At 40.4% G+C, this 25,200-nt stretch overlaps 2 protein-coding genes and 6 non-coding genes across 9 annotated transcripts in view; 7 read left to right on the top strand and 1 right to left on the bottom strand.

Moving 5' to 3' along the window:
* The window catches only part of LOC110967555 (uncharacterized), a 33,082-nt gene extending 32,145 nt beyond the window's left edge, over window positions 1-937 (top strand). The window contains exon 4 of the mRNA XM_051944225.1: window positions 648-937. Within this exon, the coding sequence (XP_051800185.1) occupies window positions 648-937 (290 nt within the window). The remainder of the gene's footprint in view (window positions 1-647) is intronic.
* f13a1b (coagulation factor XIII, A1 polypeptide b) lies at window positions 653-24,326 on the bottom strand. 2 transcript variants are annotated; one of them, XM_022218024.2, is made up of 17 exons: window positions 24,180-24,326; window positions 15,133-19,171; window positions 14,321-14,357; window positions 9,330-9,544; window positions 7,655-7,843; window positions 6,592-6,840; window positions 6,386-6,504; window positions 6,207-6,314; window positions 5,935-6,109; window positions 5,519-5,657; window positions 5,181-5,284; window positions 4,985-5,073; window positions 4,335-4,488; window positions 3,412-3,687; window positions 3,155-3,315; window positions 2,792-2,928; window positions 653-2,273 (listed from the first exon to the last, which is right to left on the bottom strand). In XM_022218024.2, the coding sequence occupies exons 4-17, from the start codon at window positions 9,514-9,516 to the stop codon at window positions 2,132-2,134; spliced, it is 2,229 nt and encodes a 742-aa protein (XP_022073716.2). In that variant the 5' UTR covers window positions 9,517-9,544; window positions 14,321-14,357; window positions 15,133-19,171; window positions 24,180-24,326; the 3' UTR covers window positions 653-2,131. The 2 variants fall into 2 exon arrangements, with proteins under 2 accessions (XP_022073716.2, XP_051799746.1); XM_051943786.1 differs by lacking the exons at window positions 15,133-19,171; window positions 24,180-24,326 and having other exon boundaries at window positions 14,321-14,703.
* On the top strand, window positions 10,655-10,728 carry trnan-guu (transfer RNA asparagine (anticodon GUU)). Its single transcript has one exon. It is a non-coding gene; the product is annotated as a tRNA-Asn (tRNA).
* On the top strand, window positions 11,189-11,262 carry trnan-guu (transfer RNA asparagine (anticodon GUU)). The gene has a single exon. It is a non-coding gene; the product is annotated as a tRNA-Asn (tRNA).
* trnan-guu (transfer RNA asparagine (anticodon GUU)) lies at window positions 11,722-11,795 on the top strand. Its single transcript has one exon. It is a non-coding gene; the product is annotated as a tRNA-Asn (tRNA).
* Window positions 12,250-12,323, top strand: trnan-guu (transfer RNA asparagine (anticodon GUU)). Its single transcript has one exon. It is a non-coding gene; the product is annotated as a tRNA-Asn (tRNA).
* trnan-guu (transfer RNA asparagine (anticodon GUU)) lies at window positions 12,783-12,856 on the top strand. Its single transcript has one exon. It is a non-coding gene; the product is annotated as a tRNA-Asn (tRNA).
* Window positions 16,010-16,083, top strand: trnan-guu (transfer RNA asparagine (anticodon GUU)). The gene has a single exon. It is a non-coding gene; the product is annotated as a tRNA-Asn (tRNA).
* Window positions 24,327-25,200: the final 874 nt, after the last annotated feature.

The raw sequence follows: 25,200 nt of genomic DNA on the forward strand, positions 1-25,200 counted from the left end.
GAAATTGTATTAAGGACACCTGCCTATAAGGTAGAACTTTCAGTTTAGTTAATGGAATTTTTCACTCCGACATGTAAACGTCTCTAAAGATCATGAAACCGTGTAACAGAACTTTTGCAAAGCCTGGTACATACATACATACATACTTACCCAGCCAGATACCACACCGAATGCAATAACCCCACCGACGTACCCGTCGGGCGTGGTTAAAGAGAGCATTTTTATTGTCTATTTGGAAAAAAAAACACAACTTCTGTTTAAAACAGTGGTGGAAAGAAGAGCTAAAAATCTGAGAAACTCATCAGAATATTACTTTATAATCACTGGTGTTTAATGTGTCGTGTGTGTTTTCAACTGAAGCAGGCCTTCAGTTGAAAAGAGAGTTCCAAGTAGAAAACTTCCATCTAAGCACATTTCTCTCACAAATGATAAAAGATACGAATAAATCAAACTAGGACAATTTGTTTTCTGGACAGTTATACAGATAAAGCATTAATTTTATCAGAATACTGATGAAAACTCTGCATAGAACAGTATAAAATTGAAACAGCTGGATGCAGGTGAGGAGGAACTTCATGCCATTAACTTCCACACTTGAATCAAAAAGTCAGGGTAGAACCTAAAACTTTCTCATTTCTTGTTTTCAGCAACTGCATATGGTCATGGAACCTACTTCGCCTTAAACGCCAGTTACTCGGCTAACCCCAGATACTCCAAGCCAGCAGATGATGGTTCTCAGTTAATGTTCGTGGCTCGAGTCCTGACTGGCCTCTACACTCAGGGCAACAGCAACATGAAGGTTCCTCCACAGGTGGAAGGCAGCCTGGAGGATCATGACCGCTACGACAGCGTGGTGGACAGCATAGACAGCCCATCCATGTATGTTGTCTTCCATGATAACCAAGCCTACCCAGAGTATCTTATCACCTTCAAGTGACAGGGAGGGGAAGATGATAAAAAAATACACCAAGCAAATCTGTCAGAAGTACAGGAAATCTACTGATAATGTGTTGATTTTTAGATGTTTACTTAAAATTAAATCATATATAGCTACTTACGTGCATGATGCAGGATGTTTACAGAAGAAATTAACTTGAAATGAGAACAGTATGACAATCAAAACAGTCTGTGTCATGGCCCTATAAAGAACCTGGGAATTATAGCTCAGATTATTTATGTATGGTATGGGGTTTGGCTGGAAAGTCATGAGCAAATCTAAGCATTAATAAACGCTGTTAAATCACTGCCGCTGTGAAGTTGAAGACTGGGTTTCTAATGAAGTAAAAGTGTCAGGATGACCTCTGAATATAGCTACAGATTCATACATGCACAGTTAGGAAACATGTCACAACATTATGCAGGTGTTAATCCTTTATTTGGTTCAAAGTAGCAAGAAACATTGATATTTAAACTGAATTATGGTTGCATTGCGGAGGTAAAAGTCAACACAAAGAGCTAAAGTGTCAAAGGTAAAGTTGGATTAATCTGTATTTTGCATAACGTAAAGTGAAAGAGAGTCGCTCATATCCTCAGACAACAATCACTCAATTCTGCATATAAGCTGAGCTTTTTTAGTAACCTTTGTCCGGTTGTTTTGGTTTTACGGCACATTTTTACAAGTTGGAGCAGTCATTTTCAGGAAACAGCTCTATTCGGTCCACTGTACCAGATGAGATTCAGGTGACTATTATCAAGCACTGGCATGAAACCTCAGTTAAAATCAGGGCAAAAACTGGACTTTGGATGATAAAGTTGTGCTGCGATAATATATCAGGGCAGAAGTTGTGATTCTTTGGAAAGTGATTGACTAATGCATCTTTAAAATGCTTTTGTATTTATCAGCTTTTCAGTGAAAAATTGTCATCTTGTTCATGAACAAAATTTCGGAATTTCTTTGCATTTGATTGGCTGCTAAACTATTTTTTTTCTCAGAGATTTTCATGAACTTGCTGCTTTTAAGTCTGTTGCCTCTGCAGTGTTTTAAAACTACCACCACTGTTACTGTAAATGCTAAAGCTACTGCATACATGTTTTAAACCTACAGTTATACAAGTATGTTAAAGGCCCATACTTAGGCAGAAGTATAGCTGAAGCTGAACGCTGTTGGACGTCAGTGATCGTGCAGGGATCCTCAGGCCTTGACGGTGAAAGTCGCCTGGCCGTGGACCTGTCTGACAGCGGGACAGTCCAGAGTAGCGATCACCCGGGTTTTTCCAGCCCTCACTGGGGTGAAGAGCTCGGTCCAGGTCAGAGAGGAGCTGGCTGGGATCAGACTGAAAACAGCAGCATTTCACTTAGATACCAGAGAGACTCAATAAATATTGAATCAAGAAGCAGCAGCGTTACATAATAAAGAGAACAAAGGACATGATTATTAATGCATGAATCATTAACTCGATTATATCATGAATCTAATTATGTGTCTTAAAATTAGCCGGAATTTGTAATAAACAACGGAAATTTTGTTTATTTGTGAATAGTGAGCAACACAAATTGTAATTCATCCCGTTTTAATTAATATAGTAAATTATGAAGTCATTCATTATTTAAGCAGGCACCTGAGGGGCTCATGTAAAATTTTGCTGCTTTATTGTTTTTATTATCTGATGTTAATATCTAAACATTCTGACTGTGACCTTGATGAATTATCTGCAGCCTGCATGGAAATGGAAATCTTTAATGTGGGTAGATATAATAACTGAAATATAATCTACTTTTTAATGTGCCTAAGCCTTAATAATATTATATTTTATACAACCATGCCGACTATCATCTTCTGTGTGGAGCTCACCTGTAGTATCTGTTCTTGGGCATCATGACTCCAGGCCCTTCCATGCGAATGTAGACGCCCTCGAGGTTGAAGCTGAAGGGGTTTGTAAACTCCACAGTCGCCATCATCTCTTCACTCACCTTGCCTTCACCAGACACCTGAGGTACAGATATAGCACACAAAAACAATCTCACAAATTCAACCAACAGAAAGTTTTCTTCATGAACAACTGTCTGCCAGACAGAGCACAAGATGTAATGGTTTAAAGTGTTTGGTTTTTTTCTAATTCAACACCATTTATAATGTTTATCATCCAGCTGATGCCAACAAATTAGACTGATTGATAGTTGTAGAGAGATTTGCAGTTAAAACATCATTTCAAACCTCAACGGTGAGCTTAGGATTGCGCAGGGTGACGACTTTCATCGCTGTGACGATCTGGCCGGTCTCGCGGATCTTCCCAGTGACAATAAAGTGGAGGTTTGCCTGTTCCACCAGATGCTTCATGTACCTCTTTGACTCGACCACCACCGTCTCCTTAACAGCTGGAAAAAGCAAACAACCGTCGTCCCTCCAATGACTTTTTTATTTCAGAAGTTAATTTCTGGTGGCCTCCTCTTCATGCTCCATCTGTTACTCACTTTTTTGTGGGCCAAGATTCACTGTGGGGGTCCTGAACAGGAACTCAGAAGTGGTGACTCCGGTGTAATAGACCACACTTCCACTGACGTAGACGTCCACGGTGCGTTGCTCATCGCTGCGGTTTATGGCCTCCAGGTTCAGCTCGAAGTCATCGCCAATGCTGATCTCCAGGGTTGGCAGGACCAGATCCACATCAGCCAGGGCAGGGTCGGACTTCTCTCGTTTACAGCCATACTCCTCCGCTTTTTCCAGGGCTGTCCGCTCCTCTGTGCTGCCTGGATTAAAATATACTAATGTGTTTGTCGATTTCTGATAAAATAATATTGACATTGTTATTACTTGTTGACAGATTTTGCCTTTTATAGTTATCTTCACAGAATCCACAGATTTGCTGATGCTGTACATTTTCTTTACTTGAGAAAGAATGATCAGTCTCCCAGTGACAAAAAAAGTTGTGGTGAATGAAGGACTAGAATTTAAAGAACAGAGTGCCAAATGGAGCTGATTCCCAGACCACAAGGTGCAGAACCCCCCACCCTTAAAACATTGTCTAATTTGGCAGCCATAGCGGGACACATAGTAATTTGGTGCCAGAAAATATTCAAAAGTCCTCATGTAGTTTGCTGCTTCGCTTTTGTGCAAAATGAAAATAAAACACTAATTTAGAGACTGACTGAGCAAGGTAATCCATTGAAGTAATCATGAAGCCTTTCAGTGTGTTTCTGCTGAAGTGCTTCACTTTTTGTTTTCATTTCGACATTGTGTCAAGGTAGCTGTATTCATGTTTGTACACTTTAGGCGCTACAGTTGCAAAGGCTGATTTAAAACTCCTCTTTTTAAATATATAGTGGCAAATTTTAATTTGAAACACGCTGCTTCCTAAAACACTCAGACTTGTGTTGCAGTTGTCGTAGCCACCGACCTTCAGTGAACTTGTACTGATCGGTGATGTCGCGTCGGGTCACGTCCCCGGGAGTTTTGGTCAAAACGTTGCGGCCGACATGAGTCCGGTTCACTTTGACTGGCTCCATGGTGCCGTCTTTACTCCGGGAATAGAACACCACGTCGCTGTTGACCTACAGGGACAAAGACAGAGAAACTGTGATAAACACTGGGCTGGATGTGGTGGTTGGTAACAAAACATGACAACAGAGGAGTCACTAAAGTTGATAAAGGCCTCCACCAGCAAAAATCAAGTTTTAAACATGCCCATATGTTATTTTTTATACACTGTAAGACACATCGTAAGTAAAATAAGCAGTTAATCACATCTGAGCGTGTACTGACTCCTGGCTTCCATACGTTAGAAAGCTTACACTTGCAGGGTGTGGCTTTCTGTATCATTGCTTCTCTTTTGTAAGCTATAAATGAGCTGGTGTGCTTGAGCTGCAGCGATCTGCAAGTTCTGGAGGAAGCAGCACAATTTACATTTTACATCAAAGACATTTTAAGGCATAAAATGATTATTTCATTGGGAAAAAACATAAATCTGTAACTTTGTGGTTTAATTAATGACTGGAGGAGAACTTTGAATACAATCATTTTAAAGGAACCGATACATGAGACACTCACCTCAGCAAACACAAAGGCAGCATCGAACGGGTAGCAAATCTGCCCATGTTTGATGGCCTGGACTGATGCAGGTCCACATCTGTACATGCCTTTATGGAAAATGGTGGGGAAAATCAAGTAATTCAGTAAGAATGATTCCCTCTTACCATGTATTAGAAATATATGACTGCATATTGTAATTATTAGTATTATTTACCATCACTGGTCTCCTGGGGTGTTGCATCCACAACCTGCCAGCCTCCGAAACCAGGAGGGAGGTCTGGTCTGGACATGTAGCACTCATTCCAGCAGTGATAGTTCCTGACAAAACATTTTAAACATAATTGGAAAGAAGAGAGTATAATAAAAATCCTTTTACGTTACAAACATAAACGCATGAGAGCAGAGTTATTTACTGGAGAGAATAACCGTCTTTGGTGTGGACTGTGGGCTTTAGAAAGACATGCAAAAACAAAGAAAAAGCTACACCACACTAAGAGGAAAGGAAAACAAAGAGAGCATATTATAGCTCATGAATGATGGAAGACATGGTACCAGATAGAGTCCTTGGTACGGTTTCGGTCAATCCTGCCATTCTCATCCATGATTATATCGGTCTTCAGGTTTCCATCGTTGTCATGAGCAGAGTAGAAGTTGGTGACGACCCGGGATGGGATGCCCAGACAGCGCAGGACTGGAACACACAAATAACAGAACAGAGCAGGAGCTTCTCAACATGGGTTGAAAGCTTTGAAAAGGTGCCTCTATCCGTCTTTTCCTATCTCATCAAGTCCAGGAATGAAATGACGTCGGCTATTTTTTTTTTTTTTTGCGTGATAGTCAATTTAAGCAATTAGCTTCTTGTTCTTATCTTTCCTCAACATCATCACCCTTTCCACTGAGGTCTGAGGCAAAAAAAAAAAGAAAGGACAAAACATTTAAAAACCGCTTAGATCCGGTCAGTATCTCACAGGTGTTGAAGACAGCGGCGTAGACCCAGCACTGAGCATAGCAGACAGGCATCTTGCTGCTGGCGTAGCTGAGCAGGATGTCGGTGCTGCCGGTCCAGGAAGTGGGCGCCACTCCGTAGGTATAATCACCACTCCAGTTCCCCACCAGCACACCCTCGTCGTCACGAGAGTTCAGCTGGATGGAAAAACACCAGATGTGAGATGTTTGTTGCAGTAAAGTGGAATACAACTATCCTAAAAGCTCAAGGATGAACATGTTTTTTTTTTCTCACCATGGCAGATGCCTTTCTGGTCACCTTGATGGGGTCTCCTCTGTTGGTGATGGGCATCTCAGATCTGTCCATGATGTACAGACATGCATCCAAGACTCCAAAGTTGAACTAGAAGAAAACAAAGTTTAGTCATAATTGATGAAGAAGTCTTGAAAGGGCTCAATCTGTTTTTCTCCCACCTGTCCGTAGTTCCAGTCTCTCTCTGCCACGTCGTCGTAGGCGCCATGATAGATGATCCCCATCTCAGTCATCACACACTCCTCCCTCTCTTTCTCATCATTCAGAAACACAGCATCATCTGAGGGACGACAACAAGTCAGATGAAACAAAAGCCAAACAAATGTTCCAGGTCAGCACTTAAAAAGACACAAAACCACATGCAAACCTGCCGCCCAGGGATTGAAGAGGATGTAGAGGTCTCGGCTGTTGTCCCGCCTGGTCCTGCGGATGCCGTGAGGCGTCAACACGGCGACGTACATGTGGTACTTGCCCACAATGCAGTTGGCCGCAGGGGTGATGCCCATGGTGACCACGTTGTCTGAGGTCTTTGTGATGCGACCGTCCCAGCTGCTCTGACGCTCCTTTGTGGGGAAGACAGGAATGTAGGTGCCTTTGCTGTACTGAGGACTGGAACCTGAGCAGGAAGGAGATTTACGTAAATTTAGTTCTAAAAAAAAAAAATACCACACCCTGCAGTCATGGTACTGCAAATATATCAAAAATAGCTGAAGTCTATTCAATATTGTTTATAAAAGAATCAAAAAGTAGCTCAGTAAGGTCCTCATTTTTGACAGAAAAGCTATTTTTTCTATGAAGATAAGATTAAGTTAATCACAAATCCAGTCGAGACATTGGTAATGTGATAAATGGCTATTCTAGCTGGAAACGCCTGATTTTTAATGGAATACCTACATAGAGGTACAGAGGAACATTTCCAGCAACCATCACTCCTGTGTTCTAATGCTACATTGTGTTAGCTAATGGTGCTGAAAGGCTAACTGATGATTAGTAAACCCTTGTGCTATTCTGTTAGCACATGAATAAAAGTGTGAGTTTTCATGGAAAAAATGAAACTTTTGGGTGACCCCAAACTTTTGAACAGTAGTGCACATGAAGTAACATCTAAAAATCATGGAAATGAGTAAAACATTTATCAGAAGGTCTTTTACCTTCTTAAAGTATGTCTTTTAAAAAAAAAAGATTTTCACTACATGGGAATTCAATATAATACGGAGACTGGAAGAAAAGGCAAGAACGTATGTTAAGCAGCTTCCAGATGAACACTGTACATACTGCAGAAGTACTGCAGAGTTTGCTGACATCAAACTGTGTAGCACTACTTTAATGCTACTTTACAATTTATTCACTGTCTGATCTTAAGACAGTAGATACTAAAAATAACTGCAGAATCAAGAGAAATAATTTAAATTGCAGTCTGTGGGGCTCACCAATGACAAACTCCACAGCGAACTTGTCTTCAGCAGGTTTGTAGGGACGATTGAAGCTGATCTTGACCTGGAACTCTTGTCCTCGACGGACGATCAGATAGTCCGAGTTGAACAGCATGGTGTGGTGATCCATCTTGTTGCTTTCATCCGACTTTTTCATCATGTCCACGTCCCAGATGTCCAGAAACTCTGAATGGACGGAGAAAGACGCAGACAGAAGTTTGTCATTGTGTGCAAATCATTTTCATTACTGATTTATGTCCTAACTTTTCCTGCTGCAAGAGGACACTGCTAATTGCAGTTTTAATACTTACATAATAGAAAATGAGAGAGACAGTGGCAGAAAATATTAACTCTCGTGTCGTCCTGTGGGGCAAAATTGACCCGTTTTAAAATTTGAAAATGTGGGAAAAATGTATATTTTCACAGTGAAACGTCTGATGTCCACATTTTCAACATTTTTAGGACATCTTTGAACATGTTTTGGTGGAAAAAAAAATGTTAAAAAGGTTTCTTAAGAACCTTCACAAAAAAAATCAAACAAAATCCAGCGAAATTCGTTGGATTTTGGTTGATTTTTATGTGAACATTCTTAAAAAAAATATTAGAAGGTTTACTGATATATATATATATGTAATCACTTTAGATATTTTTAGGATTTTCTGGAAGATTTTTACTCATTTTTTGAAAATATTTCCAAGAATTTTCTTGCCAAATTTGGGGGATTTTTTAAATAAAACTTTTAAGGGAATTTTTGAAAGAATGATTGGAATTTTCTTCCTGAAGGTTTTGCAAATTTTCTGAAATTTGGGGAGTTTTTTTTTTTTTTGCTGAATTTTTGGATTTTTTTCAGACAATGAAACAATATTTTTTGATGCCAGCAAATGAGGACAACAGGAGGGTAAAAATGAGCTGCTATATGTGCAATAAAATCCAATGATTTGAAAAGTAAACCCTTTGAAATACAAAGGGTTTGTTCTGAACAAGCTATTTTCAGTGATTAAATCCAGAGATAAACTTAAAATATAATTTAAAAAAAGGTGGAACGTTGTGAAAATATCAGCAAATCAGCAAATATCCGTAAAATACTGAGTGTTATTTAATAACTGGATATTTAAAGAGATAAAAAGTAAATAGTTTTTGAGATGGAAGCTGTTTTTTTAACATGTTACCATTTAATAAAAACTGTCATGTTTTTGTGCAGGGTCTTAATTATATTTTTAATGAACAGATTTTGGGTTCTGTTCTTAAAACATCTGCGGTTTGTAAGCAGAAACACGCGGTCAACGATTCATTTGTGGTTGTTGAAATTCCAGTCACTGTATTCATACATTCCTGCAACATCTGGATATCTTTCAGTGTGCAGCTCTTTGACTAAAGTCCAGAGAGCAGCGCAGTGGCAGGCTGCAGGAAGCGAGCACAGTTTATCCTGTTTGGACGTCATTCACATATCAGTCATGTGCAAAGATTACTGGAAACTGTGTGACTGACAGGAAACGGACATTATCTTCTCCAACAGAAACACATTGTCACATCTGTTTACTGAAACAAACTGTAATGGGGTTTTTTGTTGTTTTTTTCCATATTATGTATGCTCATTTCAATGCACATGTATTTTCATATATCATAGTTTTCACACATAAGCGGACAGAGTGCCATTACATTCTTCTCTCACCAGTCAGAGGTGGAAATCCTCTCGGTCCCGGCACACCAAAGTATTCAATCTCAGGGATGTCCGTTGAGCTGGAGTTGGAGCTGTCAATTGGAACTGTGGTGCGACCACGGTTTGTCATCTTGGGACGAGGTCCGGTGGGAGGAGGGGGAGCAGGAGAAGGGGTCACGGTGACACTTTGATCGGACATGGTGGTGATAGTTTAGGGTGTGCGATTCCTTGCAGAACGAGGGGAGAAGAAAGTATAAATACGTCATTTTTTCCATATTGGCTGCACAATGTCGGCATTGCTCTCAGTATAAGACATAATTTGTGGATATGAAATAAAATGCTATGGTAACTGTTTCTAGTAAAATGCAACCTTGATCTTCACGCCCTTTCTTAACCATGGTTGCACAATAGTTTGTGCTGGTGTAATTCATCTATTCAGCTTCGAGATACTGCATTCAAACAGAGTACGAGTCTGTGTCTTTGTCCTTTACATAAAAAAGAAATCATTTAAAAAGTGAAAGTGGAAAAGAATATTACATTAATAAAAAAAAGTTTGAGTGACAGAACTTCCCACATGTCGTGACAAATGCAGCAGCAGTTTCTTTTCTATTACAAGAGGTTTGTTTGTGTGTTTGTGGGCTGGGTGGAGGGGAGGTAACAGTCACTCCATCCTGGTAGCTGCTGGTATAGAAACACATTTATAATGTTTGGTGACTTATATTCGCTCAATAGAAATGCGTGTTTTTGTGGCTGCAAGGACAGGAACATACAAAACTTAAACAACAAACTTGGTTGTATATGGCACAATTGGGTAACACAGCTGCAAGGTTGGTGGTTCAGTTACTGCCATTTAAATTAAAAAAATGTAAATGATGTTCTGGGAAACAGAAACAGAAGGGAAAATGTCAAGTGTAGGGTGTTTTCTCTCAGTGAAGATGGCTGGGATATCAATATCAGATCAGTGAAAAGTAAAACATAATTAGTAGTAATTTATAGAAGTAGGCGTGGCGTCAGACACAGTAGTCTCTGTGGGCCAATCACATCGCTGCATCTCTAGATTTCTCCAGATTTCACAGCCAAACACATTCTCTCATGTCCAGAATTCCCCCAAATCACCAGACCAATCAATGTCCAGCATATCCAGAATTCACCCACCAACCAATGGTAGTACTCAGGCTGGGAGATATAAAGTAAGATGTTTTTAGCATAAAGAGATCATTTCTTGTATGTATCTGTCATAATAATGTAATGAATACACGTATTGTACAAGTTAATAGCAAATGAAAGTGAATGCGGATTGAAACGTGAGACCACGCCCCCTTTTCCATCTGATAGCTGTCTCTGTGGCGCAATCGGTTAGCGCGTTCGGCTGTTAACCGAAAGGTTGGTGGTTCAAGCCCACCCAGGGACGTTTTGTGCTTAACTAACTACTTCACATCAAAGAAGAATGGCATTGTCTCTGAGATTATGGCTAAGGATGAGAGATCTGAAGTAAAAGCATCATTAGCAGAATGCCTTTGAAAATAATCAGACATTATTTCATTCTTAGACAACCATTGAAACTGTCACTTAAGAATAAAATAGCAAAATAACAACAACAACAACAATATGGAGATCCGTGGCTTATACAAGCCTACAGAAGCATATTAACCTTTCAGAATTCCAAAAAATACATTGAATAATGTCAAGAAAATGGCAATAATAGCAGATGCTACTGTAGGTGGAGATCTTAACAGCCTAAAGAGATAACTTGTGACTTTCAGCTGTTGTAATAAAATAATTTATACTTGTGTTTACTACACTTGATCACAGATATGGGTGGGCGTGGATTAAAAAATTAGGCCACGCCCACTCAACCATAAGCTGTGAGAGTCTCTGTGGCATAATCGGTTAGCGCGTTTGGCTGTTAACCGAAAGGTTGGTGGTTCAAGCCCACCCAGGGACGTTTTGTGCTTAACTAACTACTTCACATCAAAGAAGAATGGCGTTGTCTCTGAGATTATGGCTAAGGATGAGAGATCTGAAGTAAAAGCATCATTAGCAGAATGCCTTTGAAAATAATCAGACATTATTTCATTCTTAGACAACCATTGAAACTGTCACTTAAGAATAAAATAGCAAAATAACAACAACAACAACAATATGGAGATCCGTGGCTTATACAAGCCTACAGAAGCATATTAACCTTTCAGAATTCCAAAAAATACATTGAATAATGTCAAGAAAATGGCAATAATAGCAGATGCTACTGTAGGTGGAGATCTTAACAGCCTAAAGAGATAACTTGTGACTTTCAGCTGTTGTAATAAAATAATTTATACTTGTGTTTACTACACTTGATCACAGATATGGGTGGGCGTGGATTAAAAATTCGGCCACGCCCACTCAACCATAAGCTGTGAGAGTCTCTGTGGCGCAATCGGTTAGCGCGTTCGGCTGTTAACCGAAAGGTTGGTGGTTCAAGCCCACCCAGGGACGTTTTGTGCTTAACTAACTACTTCACATCAAATAAGAATTGCATTGTCTCTGAGATTATGGCTAAGGATGAGAGATCTGAAGTAAAAGCATCATTAGCAGAATGCCTTTGAAAATAATCAGACATTATTTCATTCTTAGACAACCATTGAAACTGTCACTTAAGAATAAAATAGCAAAATAACAACAACAATATGGAGATCTGTGGCTTGTACAAGCCTACAGAAGCATATTAACCTTTCAGAATTCCAAAAAACACATTGAATAATGTCAAGAAAATGGCAATAATAGCAGATGCTACTGTAGGTGGAGATCTTAACAGCCTAAAGAGATAACTTGTGGCTTTCAGCTGTTGTAATAAAATAATTTATACTTGTGTTTACTACACTTGATCACAGATATGGGTGGGCGTGGATTAAAAAATTCGGCCACGCCCACTCAACCATAAGCTGTGAGAGTCTCTGTGGCGCAATCGGTTAGCGCGTTCGGCTGTTAACCGAAAGGTTGGTGGTTCAAGCCCACCCAGGGACGTTTTGTGCTTAACTAACTACTTCACATCAAATAAGAATTGCATTGTCTCTGAGATTATGGCTAAGGATGAGAGATCTGAAGTAAAAGCATCATTAGCAGAATGCCCTTGAAAATAATCAGACATTATTTCATTCTTAGACAACCATTGAAACTGTCACTTAAGAATAAAATAGCAAAATAACAACAACAACAACAATATGGAGATCCGTGGCTTATACAAGCCTACAGAAGCATATTAACCTTTCAGAATTCCAAAAAATACATTGAATAATGTCAAGAAAATGGCAATAATAGCAGATGCTACTGTAGGTGGAGATCTTAACAGCCTAAAGAGATAACTTGTGACTTTCAGCTGTTGTAATAAAATAATTTATACTTGTGTTTACTACACTTGATCACAGATATGGGTGGGCGTGGATTAAAAATTCGGCCACGCCCACTCAACCATAAGCTGTGAGAGTCTCTGTGGCGCAATCGGTTAGCGCGTTCGGCTGTTAACCGAAAGGTTGGTGGTTCGAGCCCACCCAGGGACGCTTTGTGTTTAAAAGACTATTACTGTGGGAAAAAGAACATCTTTGTCAGACGGTTAACGAGGTCAGAAACATATAGCAGAATGATAAGAGCACAGGTCCTTCAGTTCATAACATAGGTAAACATGTACTACTGTTAGTGGGACCCTGTTTATAATGAGTCATTTAGGCTATATTGGACTTCATGTTACCATGAAATCCTTTTCCTTTCTGCTGCGTACTGCAGAAACTATCTCTGCCATTGGTGGTTCAGGTGTAAACAGAGCTTCCACTGTGCTAAATGATGACTCATGCAGCCAAACACTGTCCCAAACTTTCCTCCTCGTCCAGCACACACCCACATTATGCAACAGTGGGTCTTACTCTTGGGCAGGTGTTTGTGCCACAAACTTGACATACTGTGCACGTTGCTAGCATCTTATGAAAACAGTTGCTGTGTATTTAATGGTTAAATCAGCCTTGCCACATACTTATGTAGTCATAGTAGCAACCAAAGGGCTTCCTGGTCTGCAGCGTTGGAAGTAGACTTTAGGTAGACCCAATGGTGGCTGAAGGGTTGATGGAATTTTAGTTTCATGTTTCATGGATTTAGTGAGTCACACAGAGTAGAGTACACTGACAGTCTTTGTTTACATGGCTTTAGCGTATTCACAACTAGGGCTAAGTTTGAATCAGCAAGTATTTTTAGTCACCACAGTGGTCATTGGAGTTTCAGCTTTTCAATTCATTGTTTTCCCATTTAAAGAGTCTTTAAGAATATTTTACCATCTTAGGTGAACCATGAATGGAAATAACTTGTTTGGAATACAAGGGGTGGCATTGTCACAGTTTCCACTTTAAAACTGGCACTACTGTTTTCTTTTTTAAGTACCTTACTATTATCATGACCATGCAAATAAAAGAGTTGTGGATTATTAATTATAAATTTATCAATATATCTATTATAATTTCATGCAGTTATTTTTTAAGTTAAAGGCAATAGTTCAGGCTTAAAAGGTGACAGTTAATTGTTTCTAATTATTTTGTCAGGTCACATTCTTCACTTTTACTTTGTCTACTTTTACTACTTAAGCGACCACTATTGCTCACACAAGCACTATATGGCACTTGTTGGTTTTATAACAAACTATAACTACAGTTAGGCATATATATTTTGCAGCATATTCATATTCTTACTGGCAGGTCTATTTTTAAGGATCATTCTCCACAAATATAGACATCGCTAAAAACTGAAGTTCATGTCTTTTTGTTTTATAAATTCAGATTTAGGTCATGTTTGGGGATGTTGAGTCAAAGTTAAGCTAAGTACAAAGTACTATCATCCAACTGGTGCCGAGTATTATTTTCTATTATTCCATCTGATAGTTATTGCCAATGCATTATATTAAAAGATCAATTCAACAGAGTAACTAGTAAACATACTTCTCAGAAAAATATAGTGAAGTAAAAAGAACAAAGTTATACTACCTCAGAGACTTGGTGGCGTAGAAGTCGGGTTGGGGATCTGAAAATTGTAAGTAAAGAACCAGTACCAAAATTGGGTTAGCAAATAGTTGTCAATCTTTTTCCTTTTTTTAGGTATGCTTATTAAATGACGTATGCACAGACACATATTTAACACAAGTTTGGCAGCTGCTGACACAGGAAAAAAACTCTACACAGGTAGCAGTCTGCACTCTGGGAGGCTTTGCGCTCACCATAAAACCCTCTGCAAAGAACTACAAACTTCTCAGTAAAAACGCTGCTTAAAAAGACCAAGTCTTGAATATATGTACTATTTATTCACAGTGCAGCATCTACTGTAGAATTAGTGATCAAACAATCATTCATTTCAAAGTAAGAAGATTTTACATTTGTAGCATTTGTAAACTTAGTAATAACCCTTCAGCTATTTGTCCCTTTGTTACTGTAATTACTGATCATACTCCTAAATAGGTTATGGAAATCCTGTCTGTGTGAGAGGCTGAAAAAGCAGTACAACAATGCAACAAAAGTGGAAGAAAATGCATCAAAAACAGTCCTGAAATGTTTACAATGTGCATGGCATATAGTCATACACAAAAAGCTTTGTTGGAGTTACTCAGAGCCTCCTGTGAAGATTGCACAAACACCACAGAACTTTTTAAATCACTCTCAGATGTATCAGACAATTAATTTGCATCTTTGCATCTGGAATGAATAAAAAGCAGCAGCCACACTACTGCTGCACCAAAGCAGAGCTTTAGGTTCCATTTAGGCTTTGTTTCTATAAAATAGGTGTAAATGCAGAGTGAACGCACCTCAGCTGAAGTTGCAGAAAGAAGTTGCTGCTGGTTGGAGTCGGTCTGCTGCTGCTGCTGCTGCTGCTGCTGCTGCTGCTGCTGCTGCTCCATCCAGGAGCCTCCTGCTTCTGCTTATATACCCCCAGGAGGCAAGGAAGAGCGCCACATGTGTGTGTATTTGTGTGTTTGTGTGTCTAAGACCGCTGTAGAGAAGCAGTGTTGCTGTGGGTGTAACTGGTCAGTCCAACTTGGGAGCAGGATGTGGAATGTGCCATCTCTTTACAACCCACAGCTGGATGGGGCTCAGACACATAAAGTCACTGACTAAGATTTTGTCTCAAAATAATTAGGGACACTGTTTCGTACATTTGCAAGCTTAACCCTTTGCACCCAGGTCCCTGTGATGACACCCCACTGCATCTGTTAATAAGCCATTTTTTAAAAAGTTGCTGAGCATGGCACTTCCATAAGAGAGGCTGTCTGGTACTCATCGAACTGTAATGGATATAGTGTTTGGTGTACTTTTTTCTGCCGCATCAGATCTGAGAGTGTATCTTATGATCTGTCCACTATTAAAAAAAACTAATTTATTAATTAATCAACTAATTACTTGCAGTGTGCCCTGAAAATGGAAAACAATTAATTCAAATTTGGACAATTGAAACTGACCTTTATATAAAAAGAACAAAATAATAACAGGCAAAGCAATGGCTTGTACAGGACTGAAGAAGCATTTCTATTTTGTTTAAAATTCCAAAAAACAAATCTAACATTGAACAATTTTAGGAAACAGTGATAAATAGCCAAAGAGTCAGTGTAGAATGATGCCGATTCAACTTCAGACCACGCCTCTGACAGGCAGACCACGCCCCATGAGTCAAAGTCAGCAGCAGCTGTCTCTGTGGCGCAATCGGTTAGCGCGTTCGGCTGTTAACCGAAAGGTTGGTGGTTCAAGCCCACTCAGGGACGTTTTGTGCTTAAGTAACTGAGCATTATCATGGGGAGAACAACATCTTTCACACAGATATGCATCAGAGACCTTTGTACCTAACCCTGCACTTTCATTAAAAAAAATATTCTTTGTTTCTGTAGTTGTGCAGTTGAGAATTTTAAGAACAATAATATCTTTGTCAATGTCTGATTTTGTCCTTTTATTAACTTTCTAATGTACCTGTTTCACTGTAATGTTTTTGATTAAGAAGTGAAAATGGTTGTTTTTCCTGGAGTTTTTCAAATCATACTGTGACCTGGAGAAAAGAAGGAGACCTATTTTATTTCCTCCCAAGTGTCTCTAAAACTCAAGCCTGTTCAGTTTGGCGTTATTGATACACGGCTGTAACTGGCTTACTTTAGAAATATCTTTTTGTGAGGACATTTATACATGCCATAAAAGTCATTACATTCATTATTGCTTGTTGCATCTTTATTTTGCTGCACTGTATTTTTTCTTCTCTAGTGTTTTTTTTATTCTTCTGTGCCAGTGAAAGGTGTCTAAAAATACATTGAAAAAATTGACTTGAAGGTCAATTTCTTTGTATATTTCTCCAAATTTGGTCAAAATGTTAACTTACACTGAAGGAAGAACTGATTAGAAGTTGGAGGTCAAAGGTCATATTTACCTCAAACATATTTTTTGGCATAAATTCAAGAACTGATGCGCTGATTACAACAAAATTTCAAAGATACATATATGCAGCAGGACAAAATGATGATATCATGACATTTTATATTCAAATAGTCAGTGGTCAGTATTACTGTGACATTATAATGTTCCACAAAAACAGAGTGGAATATTGTGTTTCACATCTGGTCAGATTTGTTGACACTAATCTTGGGTGCCCACCTGTTAAATTTCTTCTTTACTACATATATTAGTCTGGATAGATGTAGATGATGTAAACTGCACCTTCACAAGGAGGTAGTCTGAAGGTTCAGATTGTCCAAACTGTCTCAACAGCTGTATGGACGGATTGAAAGACATTCATGATCCCCAGAGGACAAGCTGTAAGGCCTTTAGATGATCTTTTGGCTTTTTTATTTCATAGCTTTTACTGAACAAATACCTCACTAATGACATTTACTTTGGCCTCGGCTGCAACGTTTTCTTGTCCCGTTTTACAAAATGAATATCAGTATGCTCAACTAAGAGGGGCGACATGGTGAACATTTGACATTTCACATCAACATTTTTAGCACTTCTGCCCTGAATTCTATTTTGAAGCACTAAATAAAGTAGTGGTCCGTAGCCATGTATGCAATGTATTAATTTAGTATTGTAAGTCATTCATGTTTATCTTGCTCCCAGTTTGTTAACAGTTCATTGTTTGTTCACAGCCATCGCAATGACTGAAGTCTATTTCAGTATGTTTGCTTGCTGGGTCAGTAGCATTGTTTATTCTTGCAGTCTTTGCAGTGTTGCTGATTTTAGGGTTTTAATTCTGTCTCTCCAGTCACAGGTGTGGTGGGTGTTCACTGACTCTTCATGGTGGTGTGGTTTATGGTGTCATATTTACTAGTGTGAGGTTTTCCGTTTGAAGTGCTCGGTGTGTGTTATCATTTCTACAGTTTGCTCCACAAAAAGGTGTTTGCCTTCCCAGTCTGCCGGTCCTGTCCTCGTCTCTTGTTTTCTAAGTGTCTGAGTGTTTGTTCTTAATAAACAGAGAGTTGTGCAACAAAATTCTCAAATTAATCATGTGGTTTCTGGATCGTCAAAGCACTTTAGGCCAACACATAGAAGTGTTTTTTGATTGAATGCCTCTGTCAGCAGGAGGACATCGTTTGTGTGTGCCTTTTGAAAACTGTTCCAAATCTCTGTTGAGAAATAAATCTGTTTTTGGATGTGACCCCGCTGAGAGCTTGCTTTGGTTTCAAGACAAAAACAACTGAGTTAAATTGGCAAAAGCACAAGTTGGGGTTTAATTAAATGGCTACTTTGTCAAGATTAGACAACGCGACCTGTGAAAATCCTCTAAAGTATTGTAAGATGCTAACACTACAGCAACACTAGCACCAGTAAATAGTCTATATCTTAGTTTCTGATACTTTTAGTTCTTTGAGAGTATGTGCACAACAAAATGTTTCATAATATCCTATCATCCATACGAGCACAAATCACTACTCTGTTTTCAAAGTAAGAGTAGATGAATTAAATATTTCCAAGTTTCTAGACTTTTTCAGTGAAAAAAGGTGAATATTAAGTAATCAAGCAAAAATTACCAGATTTTTGGGCTGTGACTAATGTTTGGTCTGAGGCAACAATGTGCAATTATAGCTGCAAGTTACAGTCTACTACCCTGTTAAATGGCATTTTCTTGAACAAAATGAACAAAACAGTGGGCAAATGACACAAAAGACATAACCCCAGTAACTGTTGTGACAGCAGTTCATCAGCTAACCCTGAAAATAGTCCCAGCTCTGGTGTGATCAGTACTTAGAAAGTGATATAAAGTGACTAATTGGCCACAACATTAAAACCACCTGCCTAATATTTTACATGTCCCCCTCATGTGGCAAAAACAGCTCTGACCAGTCCCCTTGAATCGTCCTGTGGCGTCTGGCACCAGGATGCCGGCAGCAGACCCTCTGGGTCCTGTGGTTGCCTCCATGAATAGGGTTCCTCTGGAGGAAACTTTGTCTCTACACAAAATAATGTTCCTATACAACTGAACTGCATTCTTATTGAAGTTTTGAAAGAAACATAATAAGGACTCTCATCAAGGAAACCAACATTTGCATCATATGTGGGACCATCATTTTTAGACGTAAGTTTAAATCGTTGTTTGCTTTTGGTTTTCAGTTGCTTTTTGGCTGGGTTTAGGCACCAAAACTACATGGTGAAGTTGGGGAAAATATCGCGGTTTGATTTACAATTTAACAACAATAAGTACATGTCAGAAGCTTGGTTAAGCTTAGGGACCAAAATTACTTGGTTAGATTTAGGAAAATATTGTGGTTTGGTTGGAAATACGAACCTTTCACAACATGTTTGACGATTTTCCTCCATTTTCTCGGTTGCCACAGTGACGAATCCTGCCCCATCCAAAATGTCACTGTTATGCTGAAAAAGAGCAACAACAACCCGGTTTGAAACACATCTGTGATACGTGCATCTCCTTCAGATCATAACTGAGAATGCAATGTTTAGTTGTATAGAAATGTCATTTTGTAGAAGAGCTGCCCAGGGTGATGCTAGCTATTGGAAATTTGGAAGCTTGGAGGCCGGATCAGTACCTGGCCCTCGTTCTCATGTTCCTCAAGTCATTCCTGAGCAATTTTTGTAGTGAGGCAGGTGCATTGTCCTGCTGGGGGAGTCCACAGTTACTGTCCATTTGCTTTATTGGCAACATAGATGGTTTCCCAGAAGAACTTTGCATTCTGTCATTTTGCTTTGCCCATCAGTGCTTTTAATGTTGACAGATTAATGAATACTAGTACCACCATCTTCTCTCATCAGTGCTACTACTTGACTGTTGCTCCTGCAATAATTTCTCCGACACTACTTCCTTACTATTAGGCCTGTTTTCTGCACACTCTGTGGACACAGTTTTCTTTTCCATATTGGCACTGATACAGTGCTGAAGGGCAATAAAGAGCAAGAAATGAGTCCAAACACTATAAAAATCAAAACTGCTGAAGAGCCAGTGGAGCCCTGACATTATGTATATACAAGATTTCCCTTTTATTCATTTGCTTCATCATCTGCTGCGTGAGAGTTTCCATTAGCAGCACTCAAAACATGAACATAAAATACAGTTTAATTTCCTACTGAGTCACAGAGATGTGCACTCATAATGTTTGGAATCAACTGAAAAAAAAAGAAACTTTATTGGCTGCACGTCCATTATTTTTAAAAGTGAATCCAAGTCATGACCGGAAAAAAATATCCCCACAAGCCTCACTGCAGGAGCAAAATTACAGAAGTAACCCTGCAACATATGGGTCTGTTTCCCATTTCCACCACTAGCACTTATCTTCTCGATTGACCAGTTAATTTCAGGGGCAAACTAATCAGCAAATGCCGATGCAAATTTACATGATACATTAAAGAGAGCAACAGTAAGCTTCAGCATTGACGGTCGGATTTTTGGGCTGTTTTTTATTCATGATATGGACTCTTTTAGATGTCGGACAGCCTCGTGTTTGGAGGGAATTGCTGGTGGTGGTGCTGCTGCAGGGAGCCCAATAATTAAGCAATTCGTTTGACATTTACAAAAAGCAGCACCCATGTGAAAAGGCATCCATCATGGTAATATTCACAGAACACTTAACAGACCTCAAAACAACTCGGCTCGGGTTAATGGCGCCAAATCAATACGGCTGATTCAGTCCTTTCCATAAACAGGGTTTGTTTTTATTAACCCTGCCTGGTGCTGGAGGAAAGGGTGAATCATAAAGAACATGATCTAATGTGTGTGTGTGCTTTCATGGTAGCGAGTGGACAGGACATGTTGTACCATGTATACAGCCAAGGTGCACCGACAGCAGGCAGCTCTAACCACAGGCCTGATGAAAGCATACTGGCTCTTCACACAATGCAACAACTGTTAGACGACAAATGCACCTCTGTTTCACACTATGATGAATTACAGATCAGTTGTTTTTCTGATATTGTCATATTTAAAGATGCAAATACTATGAAATGTGTGCAAAAGGCAGAGTATTCTTTAGGGTTATAAGGAGGATACAGTCAATAAAAGCGGTTCTACTAAAAAAAAATGTTAGTTCTTGTCTTGTTGTCATTGGAATTGTATATAATTTAATATTCACACTTTCCTGAGAAAATCAAGGATTTGTCCTTGTCGATGTCGGCTGAAAAGTTAGGCTCTTCTCACAACAAATATCATGTGATACGATTCAGAGCTTCAGAACACTTACTAAATGGACCTGGAACAGAAATTGCTGTTCCCAATTTCAAGAATAAACTCTGAAACTAACAACTGTTGCAGATAATTGGTTTCATTTAGAAGAAACTGTGAACACACTGAGGAACACGCAGTATGTGTAGATGCGTTGATAACCGAGATAAAAGATGTGCTTCCTTATTAGACTTTCAGTTTTGAAACTTCAGTTATATTCAGTCATTTGCTCATTCCTGTTCCCTGTCATCACATTATCCAATATAAGATGAGACTTCTTCTTACTTTGCATGCTATTTTGGTTTATTTGCATGTGTGTTTTGAAATGCAGCGCACAGAGTTCTCAGGGCGGCAGCAACAAGAGCCTGTTACCTCTGTCTCATTTTGCTTGTAGATAGAGGAAACAGAAGTTCCACACATTAACCACAGGACAGCATCTGCCAGTACAGAGCAACACAGCTCTGCTAAAAGAAGCATCTGTGTGTCTTTACACTCATGCACCTGTTCTGTGCTTGTCCAACGTGTGCACACATGAATGAATCTGTGCAACTCTTTAACATGCATGTGCGCAGCACACGAATGTGCAATAATGTGTCGTCTGCATGTGTTTTGCAAGTATGTGCAGGTACAAGTGTGTCGTGACAGCTCAGTGTGCCGCCCTCTGACTTCCTGTCTTGAATGAGAACAAACCACAGGCCAGTCACATGACGGAGTGGGTCTGTGACTTTCTGTTCAGTCTGTCGGATCTTTTAACTACCAAAGCGTTTCTGTTATCTTTCGCCACAATGCTGATGAAATTCTTCCTGTAAAAGAACCAAAAAAGAGGAAGAGGAAGGACAAGAGGAAGCGAAGAGGACGTAGATGTGATGGACACGACAGATGAGAACTGCAGTCCTGTCACGGTCACAAATGGTGGTGAGTTTAGCTCCAATCTTTAACATATTTTGCTTGTAAAGTGCTATAAATTTGAGGAAAAAAAGCTTGAACAGATAGAACTTAGTGGAGCTGATAATTACATGCTTTATTTTCTGATTGTAAATGCAGCTTAATCTTTAAACATTTTCTCATAAATCTAGAATTTGGCAGTAAAATATAACAATCCTGTTGTAGATGTAGAAGGAAAGTTCCAAGAACTGTTTTAATTGTAAAGTAGTGACTGGATGTCTGACTGCTGCCACGTTTCTGTGTTTTGTGTCATTCAGCTTATCCGGTACGGTGCACTGAGGAAGTACTTCTCCCTTTCTTCATAGACGAGAGTCTGCAGGCTGCCATGGACTCACGGCCTCCTCCTGCCTCCCACAGCGCCCCACCTGCTCTCCCAGAGCTTAGACTGGTCCTCCTGGGCAGGAAAGGAGCCGGGAAGAGCGCGGCAGGCAACACAATCCTGGGAGTAGCGGGAGGGTTCGAGAGCGGGAAGCCCACAGAGGAGTGTGTGAAAAGACGAGCTGATGTTTCGGGCAGAAAAGTGACAGTGGTGGACACACCCGGGTGGGAGTGGTACTACCCTCTGAACAGCACCCCCAACTGGGTGAGGAGAGAAACCTTACGGAGCGTGTCGCTTTGCCCCCCTGGACCTCACGCTGTGCTGCTGGTTGTGAGATCCTGTGCTTCTGTCACAGATGACTACATCCGGGAGATACAGCAGCACCTGGAGCCGCTGGGAAAAGGAGTGTGGGAGCACACCATGGTGCTGTTCACCAGAGGAGACGAACTGGGCCTGGGCTCCATGGAGCAGCGGATCCTGACAAGCGGCCCGGCGCTTCAGAGGCTCCTCAAGAAGTGTGGCGACAGATACCATGTGGTGAACAACCGCAGCAAGGGGGATGAGATGCAAGTGAAAGAGCTGATAAGGAAGCTGGAGGAGATGGTTCATGGCAAGAAGGATGGAAGCAGCCATTTAGAGATGGACAGTACAGTTCTGCTGGGTCTGGAGGCAGATGGAAAGAGGAGAGCCAGAGAGAGGAGAAAGAAGCAGCGGCAGATGGAGGCGCAGATGCAGAGAGGGACCATCAAAGCCGCTCTCATGAGTGAGTTCTTCAGTTTGCTTTATTGATATAACTTGACAAGTCTCAAGTAAGATGGGATGAGGTGAGACGAGTCGAGGTAACATAGGACGTTACAAAAAATAATGTCAATGTTTCTGAATCTAAAGTAGTATTTAGGTAATTTTGCATGTGAAAAAGGAAGCATTGCACATTGCATTAACAAAGCGGGCCTGAAAATGAAATGTTGCACATGATAAGTGCCTCAAGTGACTGATTATTATTAGCATTATGATTTAAATGTCCATTGTTTCAGCTGTCATTCTGCAGAAAGGAGAGTTATAACATACATGAAGTCAATATATTTCTGAATCACTGTATTTTTCATATAGTTGCTGAATCAAATGAGTCATGGCCTTACTCTTACGACTTGAACATTTCCTGTATTGCTGATTCTAATATAAATTATTAAATATACATAACAATTTTCGCAAAAAGAAGTTAGATATGCCATGTGCCCAGGGTCAAACAGCAGACAAAGTAAGCAGCAAGTTGGAAAAAGGTCAAACTTTAAGCAACTACAAGTAAATATTTTTTCCTCAGGAATCAGGTGTCCAGAAATAAGACTTGGACTTGCAGTAAGGCAGCATCATTTCACTTGAGGACCACAGCTAATATGGAGCTAAAATGAAAGTACTATTAGACATAAAATCAACCCAAAATCTAAAACTGAATGTTCACGTTTGTCTGTATCTGACAAATAAATTGGTTTATGCAATTTCAACATGTATCATCTTGTTTCACTATGTTTTTTTCTGCCACTCAAATGGCAAAAGCGTTGATTAGGTGCTACGGAAACTGGGGGGTAACACCTGTTTTAGTGTGCCAGTTTTGAGTTTATGACTAAAATATTTTCTGTACATTTTCAGAATATCTTTGACTGAAAGCATTCACTTTCAGCATGCAAACTCAGACAAACTCACTGTGGTTTTCTGTCCAGCACCAAGCAGAAAGTTAGCAACAAGCTGGTGAAAGAAAAGTAAGAAGAAGATGAATAATGCGCCTTCTTAATGTAAAACACATGAACAACTTTGTAAGTCAATAAAACGGTGGAAGCTCTGTCTGCTTGTTTTGACCCCTAAATGACAAAAAAATCAATTAATGCATCTTTGTCATAGCTTTTTATCAGAACACATTGTGTGAAAAGGCTTTTACTGAAGAACTGTACCTTTTTCCCCTGCCAGGCGATGGTCCTCAGGGCTCTGAGCTAGATGCCCACCAGTCCTTCTCCAAAGCTCCCCGACGTCTGCCTGAGGTCAGGCTGGTTCTCTTGGGCGAGCGTGAAACTGGGAAGAGTTCTGCTGGGAACACCATCCTGGGAAAGATGGACTTCTTCCACGCGGGGGCAGTAACGGAGGAGTGCATCCGTGAGCAGGCAGAGGTGGCCATGCGGCTGGTGACTGTGGTGGACACACCCGGCTGGGAGGCAGGTGTGGCCGGTGCTACACCTGAGCGGGTGAAGAGGGAGATCGTCTGTAGCGTGGCCTTGTGTCCTCCGGGGCCTCACGCTCTCCTGCTGACTCTGAGAGTGGACACACTGGTGAGCGCAGGACACGTGAGGGAACATCTGGAGCTCCTGGGTGAGGGTGTTTGGAGGCACACCATCCTGCTGTTCACCCATGGAGATCAGCTTCGACAGGGGGTGGACATTGAGCAGCACATCCAGAGTGGAGGCCGAGACCTGCAGTGGCTGCTGGAGAAGTGCAGGAGCAGATACCATGTCATCAGCAGCGTGGATGGAGGAGGAAGAGGAGGCCCCGCTACAGTGACAGAGCTCCTGGAGAAAGTGGAAAAGATGGCGACAATGAACAGGTGTGAAGCTTTCTCCAGTTTGGTTCTGGAAGTCAGGGATTTGAGCCGACAAAGGAACGAAAAGTTCAACCAGCGCCTGAAGGAGATCGGAGATAAGATGCTTCGTCAGGAGGCAGAGCTGAAGAACATGAGGGAGAGGGAGATGAAGAGCATCAGATGGTTCTTTGACAGAAAGAAGAAGGTGAAATCGCCAGGGAAGGCCGACATCCAAAAGGAAGAAGAGGAGGATGAGGACAGGAGGGCTGGCGAAAGGAGGAACGATATCGGCGAACTTGAGGAGAGGATGCGGTGGCTGACAGAGGACAGAGAGAGAGAAATACAGGATTTGAGCATAGAAAATGAGAGAATCCGTGTAGCACTGAACCAAAGTCAACGAG

Source organism: Acanthochromis polyacanthus, chromosome 23 (assembly GCF_021347895.1).
Source record: "Acanthochromis polyacanthus isolate Apoly-LR-REF ecotype Palm Island chromosome 23, KAUST_Apoly_ChrSc, whole genome shotgun sequence".
NCBI lineage: Eukaryota > Metazoa > Chordata > Actinopteri > Pomacentridae > Acanthochromis > Acanthochromis polyacanthus.